At 38.0% G+C, this 16,946-nt stretch overlaps 1 protein-coding gene across 1 annotated transcript in view; it reads left to right on the top strand.

The window, feature by feature from the left end:
* Nucleotides 1-16,946, top strand: part of LOC101858958 (dedicator of cytokinesis protein 9) — a gene marked incomplete in the record, with an annotated part of 134,470 nt that overhangs the window by 53,126 nt on the left and 64,398 nt on the right. Inside the window, 10 exon segments of the mRNA XM_035971558.1 lie at nucleotides 550-634; nucleotides 1,579-1,665; nucleotides 2,146-2,238; nucleotides 4,951-5,040; nucleotides 9,687-9,802; nucleotides 11,150-11,219; nucleotides 11,592-11,798; nucleotides 12,368-12,514; nucleotides 13,209-13,292; nucleotides 14,215-14,323. Coding sequence (XP_035827451.1) covers nucleotides 550-634; nucleotides 1,579-1,665; nucleotides 2,146-2,238; nucleotides 4,951-5,040; nucleotides 9,687-9,802; nucleotides 11,150-11,219; nucleotides 11,592-11,798; nucleotides 12,368-12,514; nucleotides 13,209-13,292; nucleotides 14,215-14,323 — 1,088 coding nt within the window.

Raw genomic sequence — 16,946 nt, 5'->3', positions numbered from 1 at the left:
GGGGGGCAATAGTGCAGGTGATTGTCTTATACAGGTGGCCGTAAAGCAGGTTTGACTGTCTCAACTCATCTTTTGGTGTTTGGTGTGCGGCATGGGAGGAGTTGAGTTCATTTTCGTGTGAAGAAGATATCTTATTGAGTGTTTTTGTCTTTATGCGGAATGTGTCCAACACAACTTGTATTTGCCCTATTGGATAACCTCAGTTTGATGCAGCACCCCTACTTGTTTGATCTATGTTGCAGAAATAGAGGTATAATACATTTACTTGTTTTTTTTGTCCAGGGTCAAAGTTTACTTTTAGTTTTAGTAAGGGTTTCAGGCAAGTACAGCACAAATAGGTTATATAAGTACCAAAGATTAGAGGTGGTACGTACAAAGAAAAGAGGGAGGAGAGATAACGACTTCAGATGTTTGGTAGAAAAGGAAGAAACCACACCGAGGCACCCACCAACCACCCACAGGGTCAATGCACATGCTACCTTTATGACCCATGTTGTGTTGATATGGATGTAATACATATACGATTTGGAGGTGTTTTTTTTTTTCCAGGGTTGTCACAGGTGAGCGTGTGATTCCTGTGGCCAGCTCAATCCCCTTGATGTACCTCAACTACGACACTTTGTCCTCCAGCAAGGTGAGCTGTTCAGGACTTGGATATAAAATATCTGTCATGACATTGAATGAGAGACCTTAGGTTTATATCTAGGTTCATTATTCTCTACTGAGTTGTGTCAGTAGGAACTTTGATATGTAAAGTATGTCTTGGCATGTGAAAGAATTTTTATAAATATTTGTCGAGGCGCGTGAAAATCATGTAAGTCTTCAAATACTTCACTAGAACTGAACTCATTTTTTAATTTTTTATTTGCTGTGCACCAAGTTTTTTCAGACACTCTTTGTTTCACAGTTTGCTCATACTGTTTTTGGTAAAAGTTTTGAATATACGATTTGAGTTGCTCTGTGTCAAGAGTTTCCATGCAGTAGTGTACAACCCTTTTAACATTCAAGTAGCAACTTCCAAAGTTTCCAAATTTCTTTTAAAATCGTAAATTCATGTCATGTGCAAAGAAAAAAAACCCTCCGAGTACTGTATTTTTGTGAGAGATGACATGGATATATTACATTGCATTTCTTGTTTTTATAGTAATTAGTCTGGAAAAGTCGATGCTTGAAATGAATTGAAAAATCCACCTAATTTTTATATATTTTTTTTATGTTTCTGTTTTTTCCTGAAAATTAAGACAGTGTGTTGTTACTTTTTGGGGGATCTATTAATCAAAAGGCCTCATAGTAGAAAAAGTCATCTTCATTCAAGTTTTCAGTTATTTATTTGTGTTATTTTTTAATTCGTTTGTATTATTCTTTCATTCATTCATGTACTTATGTATTCATGCTGGGGATATTTGATAGTAATATGTTATGCTGTGTAGTTTGGCCATGAGTACTGTTTGACTGTTTACATCCCGATGTTCATTCATTCTTTCATTCCCTCCTTTCCCTCACTTTTTGTTGTATTCTTTAATGTTTTGATTATTTTGTCCCATTAATCGTACAATGTTTGTTTGCTTTCTCTTGCAGTCTGCTGGCTCAGAAGTGAAATGGGTGGACGGAGGAAAACCGCTCTTCCGACTTCGGCTCCATCTGGTCTCCACTGTTTATACCCAGGTACTTTGGTACTTTCTTCTTTGCCTTCATTGCGTTCCCCTGCTAGATATCAAAGGTGGTCAACTGATGGTTCTTCCATCTGCAGTGAGACTGATTGTTACGTATATGACTGTTTTTCCTACTTTATAAGGCCTGTTGTCTTCAGAGAGGCTCATTCATGAAGGTACTCTTTATGTTTTTATGATTAGAGTATTTTCAGCACCCAGGTACTTGAAGTGAATTAACCCTTTGAGCCCTGGTTCCTTGAGTCTAGGGGACTCAAACACCTGAGCTCTATGGGTCCATTGCTACATTATGGTGTGCATTTGTCCTGCAGTTTTAGACATAATGATGTTACCAAATGGGTGAAGAAGAGTTGCATAACTTGGTCGATTTAAAAATATTTTCTACTATATACCCAAGTTTGCTTTTTTTAAAATGACAGTAATACAAGTCTGAATGCACTCTAAACTCCCACTCGTCCTACATTCTCTATTACAGGATCAGCATTTGCACAACTTTTTTGTCCATTGCCAACGAGTGGAGTCTGGTGGTGGCCTGGCCATAGACATGAACAACGTGAACAAGATCAAGGTGAGAGTGCCCTTCTTTGCTTTTTTTCTTTTGTTGAGGACTGTCAATATCTGCAGAGTGATGAATAACTGTGACTGGTGCTACATTCTCAAGAGAGGACTCTTTTTAGAAACAACCCTGGTGACTATTTGTGAAACGTGTCGGAATTGTGTGCCCCTTTTTTATCAGTCCTCGCTTTGTTAACGATGAACAGTTCTGGAAACCCAATCTAAACAGTCTTAACTTGGTGATTTATTCTAAAAAAGTGCTACATTTTCTAGTGAGGGCTCTTTTTTAGAATTGAGACCTTGTCAAGTTTGTACATTGTGCCTTGTTTTCTTGAACTGGCTTTGTTTGTGATCTATAATGCAGGAGCCCATTGAGATTTGTCTTTACCTTCTACCTGGTGTTTTGGCTGAAATTCTCAGAGATGGTTCTCCTTAAAAGAAAAAAGCCCATGTCTTTGTTAGGGCTGTTTTTCAAAAGTTCCTCTCCAGGGCTCCTTATGTCCTCTTCTCTTTTGTTTTGTTTGTGATGAATAGTGCAAGTAACCCTTTCTAACTGTCTTTAATAATAATAACAATGAAAGCAATAAATTCCATTCATATTTGCACATATCTCTGTGTTGCAAATTGATCTAAACGGTTCTCATGAGAAGTACCCAAGCCATTGCTAGTGTATGTCAAGTATTTCTACTGACTTCCCCTTATTTCTCATTCTTTCGTGTTTTGTGTGTGATGAACAATGCTGGAGACTAACGTTAAACCCTCCCCCCCCACAACCTGGAGCTTTGGCTGAGACCCCTACCACTATTTTTCCTATAGTGGACTTTCTTCAGAAATATTCATATCATTACTAGTGCCTGTTTGCCTAGTGTTTATGATTGGGTTGCATGTGATGGTTACACTTTCATAACTTTGGTCACAAAATGGTGGAGGGGGCACTCATTGCCTTTGCCATGCAGGCTCACGTGGAAGTTTTCTTCAGCTGAAAACGTTATGAAAGATATAGTGGACTACTCAGCTCAGGTGTGATTTGTTCCTTCTTTCCTATCAAATGTCTATGGTCCTTTTCTCTCCCTCTTTTTTTGTGTTTGTTTCTCTCTTGTAACACCTCTAATCTTCTGGGCTGTATGACCCAATTGTGTTGCAAGTGAAGTAAAACTCTTACTAAAATTAAACAAAATAATAAAGCTCAGGTGTTTGATTTGCATTCTCATCAGCAAATTATACAAGAGGTTAAAGATGGACTGTTTGTCTCAGATGTTTAGTTTCATCTTATTGCCCTGAACCAACCCCCCCCCCCCTAAACCGCTGAAGATATATTGTGATATAGTACCCAACTCAGGTTCTTAGTTTGATTTCACTTTTCTGTTTTGGAAAAGAAAACCACTTAAGGCTGCAGGGTTGATAATACAAATAAACAACAAGGTCCTATCCCCATGTTGAAATGTGTACGCCAATTGAATTTGAACAAAACTATTGAATAAGTTCCCCCCAAAAAATCATTGATCTGTTTTAGAAACCAAGAGTTTTATAGTCCTTTCAGTCGCTTGAGAAGGAGCGTAGCTGAATATGATTGGTTTCTCCTTTCTGCGAATTGCGTGTACTTTTTTGGGGGGTCTTTTTCCTACCCGCTCACTTCTCTAACTGTTGGTGTGGGGTTTTTAACACTGTTTTTCTCTTCGTATGGATTGTCATCAGCATATTATGCATTGTCAGACAACTAAACCTAGAGATGGCAACAGGATGTCTCCTGTAGAAATTAGATTCTTTGTCTCTGTGCCATGAGGGGATTTTTCCTCAGACTCTTGGTTTTTTTTCTTTTCATGTTTTTATCTTCTGTGAACAGTACATATGTATTTTAATAAGCTACCCTATGCGGATGTACCAGTAACTTCAAGGGTATTTTGCTGGACATTAGTTCAAACCTGGTTTCAATTCCAAATGGAGTGTCCTTGAACTTTGGTTGGTGGGGGGGATGGGGGGGGTGGGTGGAGGATTTAAGGCTTTCTGCTCACATGGTTCCTTCAAGTTTGAGAGATGGATATGTGAAAATGTAAGAGTCCACCTCTTAAATAACCTTACAGCATTTACAGGAGCATGAATCCAATATTATTGTATCGTATCATATCTACATAAAAGCTTCTTTTCTGTATAAAATGTGTTGTCCCCCCCCCCCCCCCCCCCAGATTATTGACTTCTTTTGCTCCTTTTCCAGTTGATCTCTGCACATTAACAATGGTAGATGTTGCATTGTTTTAACATATTATATATACAGAATGTATCATCAAGTGCGTATTACAAACGTAGAAGCATATAGGTCTCCTTTACTGTTGTGTGTGTTTAGTGGGGGTGGGGGGGTGTGTGATCCAGTTTTCTAAAACTTCTTTTTACTATTACAATTTGAAACAAGTTCTTTGTCTTTTTTTTGCCGTCTGTTTTCTCTTTGAATTTTTTTCTATAAATTCACACAAAAATTTTTTTTCTGTGTAGTCACTCTTTGGTTTCTTCTTTTTTGGGACCGATGAGGAAGGTTAATGGATTTTCTTTTCTGTTGCTCAGTTTTGGAAATTTTAGGGGTATTTTGGGGGTTTTCGTGTTGTTCACTCTTTGGGTATTCTTTTTTTTGGGGTGGGTGGGGAATTCTTTTCTGTTTGGTCTCTCTTTGGTTTTTTGTTTTTGTTTTGCCCATTCACTGTTTGCCTGTGTTGTCTCCTCTGGCCTACTGTAGCTGGAGAACGGAGGCGGAGGTTGTAGTCCCCCAGGGGACGGGCTGCTGACCCCGCCCAACGACTTACAGTCCTTGCTTAATGGGGTTAAGGTATAGTGTGTGTGTGTTTCTGTGCACTTTAGCCTGGTTTCTAGCCTGGTTTTATGTTAGTGACTGCTTTGTTTCTGTTTGACTTGAGTTGGAGTTACCATACTCGAGAAACGCGTGTTTGAAGAATAGCAAGAATGCAGCTAACTTGTCATGGCTTGGAAGTTTTTAAATTATTTATTTGGTTATCAAATTCTTCCCACAATGTGGCAAACACGTCTCTGCTAGAATTTTGCGGATGGGTGAGGCAAAAAAGAGTGAGTTTTTGTTAGTGGTTGAATTATTGATTTTTAAAATGGGAGCCATCATGGTGAAATCAGGCACTCGTCAAAATAATGAAATTAAAGAAAACGTCATTTTCTTCCTGCTGGGCACTTTTTTTTTTAAGGTTCCCTTTTTCACTCAAGACCTTTTATGTCGATTTAAAAATACATTTCTACATGGATTTTATGATCACCTGTGATCAGAGCCTCAAAAAGAGTAAATTTGTAGTTTTCAAAGACACTCAAGTTTTGGAAGTTACCACACCTTAGAGGCCGTTCTTCTCACTAATTTTACCTCAAACACCAGGCTTCTCTTCAAGGTGGATAGGTATTCCTTTCATCGATAGCAAAACAAATAGCACATTTTAAGGTGAGTAAAACAAATAACACATTTTAAGGTGATGCCAACAGCTCCATAGTCCAAAAATTGACAAGCGCCTGATGCTACAGCGTTGTGACACATATATATTATTATGTTCTTATGAGCTTTTATTTGAGACAACCATTCTTTTTGTTGTTGCTTGTCCTGAGTATTTTAATAAATAGCATCTGCAAGGTCTAATGAGGTTGATGTCAACAATTTATAAGTTCTTCAATTAATGTTTATGATCAACATCTCCTCATCAATAATTTTTCTCAAACAACCTATTAAATCTAGGAAATTAACCCAAGCTAAAAAGGTCAAAGCGGATTGTTCTTCAGTTCCCAATTATTATTGATAAAATTGTCTCAGTGGTGATAGTCAAAGTACCATTACATGAAAGTTGTAGTTACAGCTGATAAAGTAGCAACAAAAAAATTGAGGCCCTTCTCCTCGTGTATGGTAAACCTTTTGATAATTTTACTTGTTTTTTCACAATGTTGTTGTGAGCTAGGAATGTATTTTTCTTTTTTGTTCACCTTTATACTTTATTGTTTGAGTTTTTATGGCTGACTGTTCTAGTTTGTATTATGTTTGCTTGTACCTGTTGTAACTTAGTGACCAGTTGTTCTCATAATCAATAGCCTCTCACCCTGGTGTTGTGTACATTATGAATGGTTATTGTTCACATTCATCTGTTGCAGTTATAGCATGCTAATAAAGTTTTTAAAAATGTATGTAGCACACTAACCAAGATTTCACAGCAAATGTGAAAAGAAGGCATACTAACAACTGCCAGACACACCAGTGCAATGCTTGGTATTCACACTCCTTACTCCTTTACACAGTAGCATATGTAGCAACAGACTCAGCTAATGTGTCATGGCTTAGAAGTTTTCGCTATTTATTTTGTTATTGAATCCTTTTCTTTAGCACTGGCATCTTTTGTATAATGATTAGGCTCTTTTCTGGCTCGTGCAGAGGATATGGAATCAAGTCCTGCTTTGAGAAGTTATTGTATTTTATCAAGCATCTCTGTGTGTCATCTTGATGCTGCTCTGGTGTGGTTTGGCATTTATAAGATTCTGAATGTGTGGTTGGCAGGCGCTCTGGTGTGGTATCATATGCTCCTTCTTTCCTATTGACCTCCTGTTGTCATTATTTCTCCTTCTTTTTATTGTATGTTACTCTCTAGTAACACTTCTAATCTTTGGCACTTGTATGACGTTTTTGGGTTGCAAGTGCAGTAAAACTCTTACTGAAACCAATCCCACTCTGTCCAGGCTAGTCCTGAGTGGCAGGGTGGAAGCAGCCAGTCTACTAAATGATCTGTATTGATTAGGGGTCTGAGGGAGGGGATGTAAACATTCACAATAATTTTACAGACATATCTTGAGTCTCTTGTACCTGGATGCTTTAAAAAAATTGTTTCGGAGGTGTCCCTGTTAGGTCTCACTTTTAGTACTTGCCCTATTTTTTTCTTTAGGTCTTGCTCTTTTCCAGCACTAAATAACATTTATTCTGTCAATGTACTTTTCTTTACTCAGTCAAACCCAGTCGTTCAATTTGGTGGGCATAGTTTTCTTGCTGGGGAAATGTGTCCTCTTACAGGCATATAGAGTAGGTCGGTGGCCCATTTGTCATAGGTATGCTGCCTCAGCATCATGGTAAAAGGTTGTTCACTGTATCACACCTCTGTGTGCGGAAGAGGCATCAAATTCCTCAATGTTAAAAGTAATAGCAGCAGAAAGCAAATTTTCAGGGCAAAATAATATTTCTAAAAAAAAAATAAATGAAAACAATCCCCCTCTGTGCAAAAGAAGTGCCAAATTCCTTAATATTGAAAGTGATTACAGCGAAAAGTAAACGATCTATACAAAATATTTCTTTCATATCGAAGATCTATTGCCCTTATCTCTCCTTCTTTTTTTGTGTTTGTTATTCTTTCTGTCAACACCTTTAATCTTCAGTATTTGTATGACCTGATTGTATTATAAGTATTGCAAAACTTTTACTTGAACCACACCCCCCCAAAAAAAAAAATAAAAAAAATAAAATAACCACTGCCATCTGTCAGACCTTCCTCTTTTACCATAATCTATGATGTCCCTGAAGTCAATATCTTTGTTTGTTGTTGGAAGGCGCCACTGGTAGGTCCTACTTCTTTTGTTTCCTTCTTTTGTTTCTGCCTATCTGTCTTGCTTCTTCCTATTACTATAAGACCCTCATTGTGTCGATGTGTTTCTCTTTACCCAAACTCAACTTCAAACTCAACGTCTTTGTTGTAATTGGAACAGACACCCTTCTTGTAGTAAACTTTACCACTGTGTGTTTCTTTACATTTTTTCCCCCCAGTGTTCCTTGTTTTGTTTCATATGGTCTGATTGTTTCCTCTTTATGTTTCTTGGATGAGCATTGAATGTTGTTTATTGCCCAGATATCTTAAAGTATTGGTCTTTTCACGTACACTGTTCTACTGAGATTAATTTTGTTGGGACATTATTTCATTTCATTATTTTTTAAAAAACGCCAAATATAACATTTTATATTTCAAGTACACTGGCTTTTTCTTGCTTGTTAAATGTGTATAGATGTCAAATTTAATTCTAGTTTGGATTGAGGACACTGATAGTAAACATTTCTTCCCTCTTCTTTCAAGTTATTTTAATCAGCATTAAGTTATCCCCTCAACCAGCCATTTCCTATTGTATTCTATATATGTCTTACCTTTTTTGTACCCTGCGTGATGAGTATAGTGTGCTTGAAGTGTGCTATGTTCATGACGCTTGGGTTGAATATGAATGGTTCTAATAGAAATTGGTTGCTTTTACTAATGTTTGCCAGTCAGATAATGTATGCTGAGATAATGTATGCTGTCAAAAGACATTTTTGGATTATGCTTAGTTATCTTCTTTGTGGTTATGCTGCATGTAGAACCCTGTTTTCTCGATGAGCTTCGATGGAAATTTACACACCTGTCCTTGTACAGTGGAACCTGCTCTAATTGCCACCTGTCCAAGACAATCACCTGGTCAAACAACCATTTCCCACTTCCCACCTTACCTTGCTGGATTTTATAACATAATGATGCTGTCTGAGATGTCCACCTGTCTTAGACAACTGCTTTTGTCCTCAACAATGGGTGGCCGTCTTGGACAATTTTGACTGTACTTTAAAAAAATTATTTTCAATTCCAGATATAAGCGGAGTGTTTGAAGTGTGCCATTGTGACATCTTTCTTCTTTTTTTCTCCTCTTTTGGTACTATACACGATTGCCCAGACATTTTAATTTTGATGGAAAGCTGTTCAGCTGTTCTTAGCTAAGAAAGCAAATTTTTCCGTAGAAAAATAAAAGTGTTTATCCTTTTAAAATTGTACCAACATTAAGTATAGTATGAATTTCAACCAAATATTTGTTGAGCTGATGCAACCAATGCCATGGAACCAGAAAAAAAAAATGTTATTCAAAATTTTGAACTAAGTACATCTGAACAGCTGGCCCACAATATGAGGGTATAGGTCCCTTTTTATCAATGTGAGTGTAAATGTATTTTTGGTCACTGTCCATAAACCCTTGTTAAAATCTTACTGCTTTTGGCAGGAATGTCTAAGTTGAACTAATATTTGATTAGTAATAGTTGCTCCCGTTGAATACAAGGCCTTTCCCATGTGAAGAGCAGGTGTTTGGAGAGTGCCCTATTGTTGGTTCTACTCATTTTCTTTTCCTCTTTTGTTTCTGTCTATCTTTCTTATCTTTCTTTATTATTTAACACTAAATGACCATCATCCTGGATAAATAACGACAATGACCATCATCAAGCTAAAATGCTTCTCTTTTCTCACTTCTCAATGGGAGGTCTTACTTTTTTTCTTCCTTCAATTGTTTCTGTTTGTTGTTTTTTTCCCTCTCCCGTTGCATTAAACGGATGTAATTGAGTCGATGTGTAGTTTATTTACTCAAAGTAAACCCTTGAAAATATGTAAATTTTGCGTATCAGCTATGTCGTTCTCACTTGTTCTTCAGTCCCTGCTGGCAGTAGAGGTGGCTACATACGTTCAGTTCCTGCCCACTTTGCTCAACCAGCTGTTCCAACTGTGTGCTCGGACAGTCAGTGAGGATGTGGCAGTCAACTCTGTCAGGTCAGTCTACTCTATACAGATGCAGATTTTCTGGATTTAAAACAGTTGTGTATTCTAATCTCTTTGTGCATGTTATATTGCAATTGATAATTTTAAAAAGCTTTAATACAGGATGTAATCTACTATATAATCCGTAAATTTTTAATCCCTGTACATTCCTTTCCATCTGGTCCCAAAAGTTCAGGGCTTGTTTTTTTTTGTAGTGAGTCGACACCTGTGTTCTTTAGCCCATGCTGTATAGCCCCTTGTGATTTTTTGATGTATTGAAGGGAAATTTTACAAATGGGTCAAAGAGAAACAAACCAACTCCCCTCTCCTCACCCCCCACCCCCAATGATTGCTGATATGAATAGAAGAGAGAGGATTTGATGATGATATTTTTGGTTATGATAATGGAGGTGTGAGGATCTGTGCTGTGCTGCTGCTGGTGATGATAATGATGAGGACAATGATGATCATGGTGTTAATGATACTAATGTTAATGATAGTGATGATGATGATGATGATGATTCTGTGTTGTACAATTTAGCAGTTACAGTTGAACTTGCTCAGTGGCCACCTGTCCAGCGCCTAAGACAAGCACTTGTGTCCTTGATAGTGGGTGATGGTATCGGACAATTTTGACTGTATATAATTCTTCTTGAACTGCATTTCAAGTTTAACTGCTCCTATGTTTCTTTTTTTAAAATCAGGGCATAATTCAGCCTTGAGTGGATCCCAGCGAGATGTTACTACTGTTAATACTGCTATGTTCTTTTTTTCAGCTATTGTATTGATTAATTGTGAATGGATTCCAGATAGGTAAAAAAAAAAGTTGTTCCCACATCCTATCCGGACATTGGGGATTGCCTTGTTAGTGAGACAACTTCCTGGGCCTTCGGCATATTGTGGTAGGGTGGCCAGTTCCTTTCCATGCCGCTTTTACTTCCCCAACTTGAAGTCAGGTACCCATTACTGCTGGGTGGGCAGAAAGGGGCGGAAAAAAATTGTATCCAAACTGATGCTCGAATCCGGACTTTCCGCTTCTGAGAAGAGCGCACTAACCGCTCCACCAGATAGATATAGTTATAGTAATATCGATAATGCCCATCATTTCTATAGCCCTCGCTCCTGTACAATACAGCTTAATTTGTGCTGTATAATTCCTTTATCTTAACTTAAGATACATGTGCATGAATGTGCATACATAATATGCTCTTTAGATTAATACTAGCACATAAGCAGAAACTCATACATGTATTTTCACTGCACAATCAAACACAATATGCACATCACTTTGTGAACCTAAGAGTGCAAAGTAAAAGAAAGAGTGACAGTTAAGTTGTGTGGTGTTCTGTTTTTTCTCAGAGTGCTCATCCACATGGTGTCCCTAGTCCATGACGAGGGGAAATGCGACTATCTGGAAAAGTATGTCAAGGTGAGTGGAAAAAAGGTTTCAAGTGTGAAAATGTTAATGAGGAGCTTATTATGCTCAAACGTTTTTGGACCATTCCATTTTCCAAGCTGTTTAAAGATGTTTTCCTATAACTACACTTTAAGAAATCAAAGGGGTGGGGGGGATGCTGTAAAAATGCTGTAAAACCAATTCAGAAATGATTAAATGGAAGGATATCTACTTTTCACTTTTTCTGCCCTCTTATATTACAAAGTGTCAAGGGGAGATGCAATTGTTGGATGTGGGACAGGTGTGCTGCCTTGTAGACGAAAATGAAAGAATGAAAAATTAAATCTCTCCCACCATGTCTAGATCCCATCTGTTAATCATGTGTCAATTGCACTGTGTTCTCAGTACATGTTCCGACCAGACCCAGCTGTCAAGACGAGCAAGTCCCAGCGTACGGTTCATGAGGAGCTCTCCAAACACCTGACCTCCCTCCTCCGGCCAGCCAATGCTGACCCCTTGGTGGTGACCCGGTTTCTCAAGCACGCTTGGTTTTTCTTTGAGGTCCTGCTGAAGAGCATGACGTTGTATCTCATTGACACAGACAGGATCAAGGTGCTTTCACTGATATATATTTTATTATTTTTTATCTATTTTTTTTATATAAATTTTTTTTTTAGGGATAAGGTTAGTTTATGAAGGCTATTGGTCTTTTTAGGAAAATGTAAATTACTATTATTTTAAGAATGGATTATTATAATAATTTTTTAGATACATCGACCATTTCGACTTGCAAAGTAAAACCAAATTGTGTTATGAACAAACTTGAAAACAACCAACTTGTGTCTTGCGCTCTCTTTTGACCGTAGCCAGTTTGGAGCGCTGTAAAACTGAAATACGCCATGCAGTTTCACTTTACTTTGATGCGGTTGAAATTATCCTAGACATCCTCCAGTTGTCGAGGAGAAAAGTGGTTTGTCTTAGACTTGTGGTCGTCTTATACAATGTCAGTTTAGTATTTTACCAAACACAAGGGGGAAGTGGGAAGTTAGACTGTTTATTCGTTTTATAAAGATGTGACTGACCTATGTCAATAGTTGGCATAATAGAAGGGGCTTTAAGACTGTTGAGATGGTTTGTAAGGCATGGCTGTTGTACTTATAGTTTGAATTATACTTGCCCAGATGCCTCGTAATGAGTGCTTCTCCCCCGAGTGCCAGTACCGGCTGCAGAACTTGCTGCACATGGTCACCCTACATGTGATACAGAAGAACAAGGAGAGGAAGGAAGAGACCAAGAATGCCAACAACAGTTTGGCACACTTTGTCAAGGTGAGGTAGTAGACTGTTGGCAGATGCTGTGGTGTGATTTGCTCCTTTTGTCCTATCAAACATCTAGATGTCCTGATCCCACTTCTTTCATTTTTGTGTTTGTTACTCTTTTGTAACACCTCTTGTCTTCAGCACTTATATGTCCTTATTTTGTTGCAAGTGCCAGAAAACTCTTACTAAAACTAAAACAAGTTGACACATGAGACACCTAAGGGGCAATGGGTTATTTTTGCAATGGATTATTTTTTTTGTGTTATCAGTTTGTAGACATGTTCCATTTTGGGCCCTCAGCATAAATAGAATACATTTATTATTCCTAGCTTGAAAAACAAGTAGAGATTTTTTAAAATAAATCCAGAAATTTCTTTGGGGACTTAGCTCCCTGAACCCCCACCGGAAAGCTGACTCTGGGTCTTGATGGGCCATAGACCCTGGGCAGAGAATTTTCCTTAAAGTAAAAAAAAACAAATAAGAAAAGATACATAATGTAGGTATAATTGTTAAAAGAATGAAAAAGTTTTCTCTCTCCTGAAAAAAACTGCTTTCTAGGGTTAGAGGTGTGGATAGTCCGTTCTGCTCTGTCTGTCTGTATCTGATCACCATAAAACGAAGACTATTTCTTTGTGGAGGCATGGGAAAATCAAGCTAAGATTTGTCTGCCATTTACGTCCTTTTATTATGTGTTTTTCCTCAGAAATGTTTCACCCTTATGGACAGAGGCTATGTGTTTCGACTGGTGTCAAAGTACATAGAGAACTTCAACCCAGGAGACAGCAAGGTATGGTTTGTTTGTTGTCTTGTGCTGTGTTTGTGTGTGTATATGTGTGCGTGTGTGTGTGTCTGTGTGTGTATATTATGTGTGAACTGTGATGTGGGTATGTTTGTGTTGAAGGTATTCTATACATGTGCTTGTTTAAATGTTCTCCTTTTTTCTTTTTCCCCTCTACTTCATTCATAATGTCTCTCATCTTATCACATCCTTTACTTATCACTTATCATCTTTCATCTTGTCACATCCCATACTTATAATGTCTCCCATCTTATCACATCCTAATGTCTCTAATCATGTCCTATCCTATACTTATAATGTCTCTCATCTTTTCACATCCTAAACTTAAAATGTCTCTCATCTTATCAGATCCTAATGTTCCTCATCTTTTCACATCCTATACTTATAATGTCCCTCATCTTATCACATCCTGTACTTATAATGTCCCTCATCTTATCACATCCTGTACTTATATTGTCTTTTTAAAAATCACATCCTAATCTTATAATGTATCTCATCTTATCAGATCCTAATGTCCCTCATCTTATCACATCCTATACTTATAATGTCCCTCATCTTATTACATCCTATGCTCATACTCATATTATAATGTCTCTCATCTTATCAGATCCTTATGTCCCTCATCTTATCACAATCTGTTTCTTATCTTATCACATCTTATACTTATATTCTGCTTTTTTTTATCTTACCACAGCCTGTACGTTGAATGTCTCTCATCTTAACAGGCTATTTTCATGATGTCCCTCTCTTCTTTGCATGGGCGGCTGGAAGGTCCTTCATCTTTTCTGTCCCTCAGTCATATCTGTATGTCTGTCAGTCTTGCTCTTTCTTAGCCCTGTATGGTAATAATCGTGTCGAAGTGCTTTTTTTTCTCCTCAAACCAAAACCATGCCTCTTCCTCTTTGTCCAGGCTTTGCATGACTTCAAGTTCGAGTTCCTTCGCATTGTGTGTAGCCACGAACACTTCATTCCCCTTTCTCTGCCCCTGATGCGTCGTGGCATGGTGAAGAACTTTAAAGGTATGGCAGTCTGTTTACGCAATGTTTGTGAAATGTTGTGGGTTTTGTTATGTACCTATCATTTTCTTTGATCTTGGTCTTGTCGTTTTTAGGGGATTTTAAAAATGAATTCTGTTCCTCCTCCCCCCCCCCTCTCTCTCTCCTGTTTTCTCACTTCTGTGGTCTCACTTTCATTCTTTCCATCTCCTTTTGTGAATACAACTCCAGCAGTCACATTGTCAAATTTTTTCATATTGTTATTTTGTATTAATTTTTACTTGGTTTGGTTTCTTTTGCCTGAAGAATAAGATATGGTCGTTTGGTTACAGGGATTTTTTTTATTTACCACTGAACTGCACAGAAAGCATGTTTTTTTTCCCCTCCTTTTACTAGGTTGCATTCATAGCCAATATAGATTTATTTGCAAATTTATGCATTTGTCAAACTTTGGGATTTCAGAGAATGATATTGTTTCTCAAAGATACCAAAAATTTTGTTGTTCATTTGTTTTTGTTGCTATTCTGCTCCTCTCTTGAGGATGAAAAGTTATCATTTCTGCAGGGTTGGAATGATTCCAAAGCCTTTTTGAGCATTTTTGTGCACTGTTAGATATGACTTCATACGGAGTTACGACAGTACTGGATTAGAGTGTAGCGTTTTGCTCCTTCCCATGTAAATTATTGCTGCTTACATACCATGTGCCCCCCCCCTCCCCTGTTTTATAAATAATATGTTTGTATATGATAACAATATCTACTTTATCATTGTCATTAGTGATAGAATGTGTGTGTATGTGCGTGTGTGTGTATATGTGTGTGTGCGCACATGCATGTATGTTTGTATGTGTGTGTGTGTGCGTGTATATGTTTGTGTATGTGTGTGTATGTGTGTGTGTGGTCAACCAACAAACCAATGTGCCAGTGCAGTACAAACGAATATCTTGTATTGTTGTTTTCCTTGTATGTACTTTTTCATGTTCCAAGTGTGAAAGTGTTACATTTTCATAACTGGGGTGGATGAGTCCACATCACAGCTTTGTGTTCTTTCAGAAATGTTCTACAATAGATTTTTGTGAGGAGTTTCACACTCTCAAATCTACTTATGGTGCTAAGACAGAGCCATTGGTATTCTCACTGGACAATACCGAAACCTTGTTTTTTTATATTTTATTATAGTAGAGGGTTTTACGGCGCTCGCAACTGCATAAGGTCATATGAGCGCCAAGGGGTGGGTGTCAACAGAGAAGTCTTTACAGGGAATCAGACTTAGACTGCTCATTCTCTAGCTTCAACAGCACAAAGTCTGCTTTGACTATCAAGGCACCCCGGAAATAGCAGGTCACAAGAGATTGACAAACATACAAAAGAAGTAGAGGAAAATGACAATAGTAAGGATCAGGAAAGAAAAAGCAGCAGTTCCCTGTTGTAGATCAGGCAGTTATGAGCGTGACATGAGTCAGCCCATTTACAATTAATTCTACTATGCTTGAACGAGAAATGTCCCCCCTTTGGGAATGGACTAAAGACACTACAGTCAGTGGCACTGCCCCTGGGGGTAAAACGTTGTTTATGCTTATTTGAGCTTCTCCTCTCTCCCGTAGTCTGTTCTGTCTGTAGATAATAGAGAGACAGACGGTCAAAAAGACAGACAGACGAGAGATAGACAGAAAGATTTACCAGTTTTCTCACTGAATGTACCAGTTATGGTACCGCCGTGAAGACAACTCTCATTGGCCTGTCACGGCTACACTGACCTTTCTTATCTTTCCTCTTTTCTTTTCACTTTAAAAAAAATTGGTTTTGGTCTGTTTTCTGAGTTCAAACAAGGGAAAGTGGATAGTTGAAGGTGCCACTGGGAGGTTCTTCATCATTGATCTTGCTCTTTCTTGGTTGTTTTTTTTTGTCTTTCAATTTTACTTTTCTCCCTCTGCTAAATAGCCTTCATTGTGTCCATGTGCTTCTCTTTGCTCAAATGAGTACTGAGCCAAACATCAGCAATAATTATTTTCTATTTTCCGCGCCTTTTTTCTTTCCCTTTGCCTTTTATTGTGTTAATGTTACACTTGAGTTGAGACAAGCTATCAATATCTGTGGTTTAGCAATAAGGCTTTTCGCTGTCACACATGCAAGAGACCAGAGTTCGATTCTCAAGACTTTCTCCTTTGATGTTGTATCACTCTCAGCTGGGTAGGTTGGTCCTGTCAGGCAGGGTTGAAGCCCGCCTCCTATATGATCTAAACTGAGTCAGTGAGGGCGTAAAACTTCTGCCGAATTACATTATGTTACTCTGAGTTAAGACAAGCTAAAATGTAATCATCCTCTCTCGGAGTGCGTAACTCTTACAACATTGCTGTGGCCCTCGCTTTATTGTGTTGAATCTTGTATTATTTCAGCAGTTTTGAGGAGGTACGAAGTGTGCAATGGTAACCAAGGGAGTTGGACATTACACTGGGATTGGGAAATACAATGTTGTTTTATGTGTATTCTTATGTACCTAGTGCTAGATCCTAAATAACCAAAAGGCAGGGAATGTATTTGTCAGTCATATATCAAAATTAGAAAAGACAAAATTTATCGAACTTTCTTTGTTTGAAGAATGCTTTAATTTTGTATCAAAAACAGGTAGAAAAGTTGCGGAAGGGGGG

Source organism: Aplysia californica, unplaced genomic scaffold (assembly GCF_000002075.1).
Source record: "Aplysia californica isolate F4 #8 unplaced genomic scaffold, AplCal3.0 scaffold00461, whole genome shotgun sequence".
Taxonomy (NCBI): domain Eukaryota; kingdom Metazoa; phylum Mollusca; class Gastropoda; order Aplysiida; family Aplysiidae; genus Aplysia; species Aplysia californica.
This window is presented reverse-complemented; position numbering and strand designations above follow the sequence as displayed.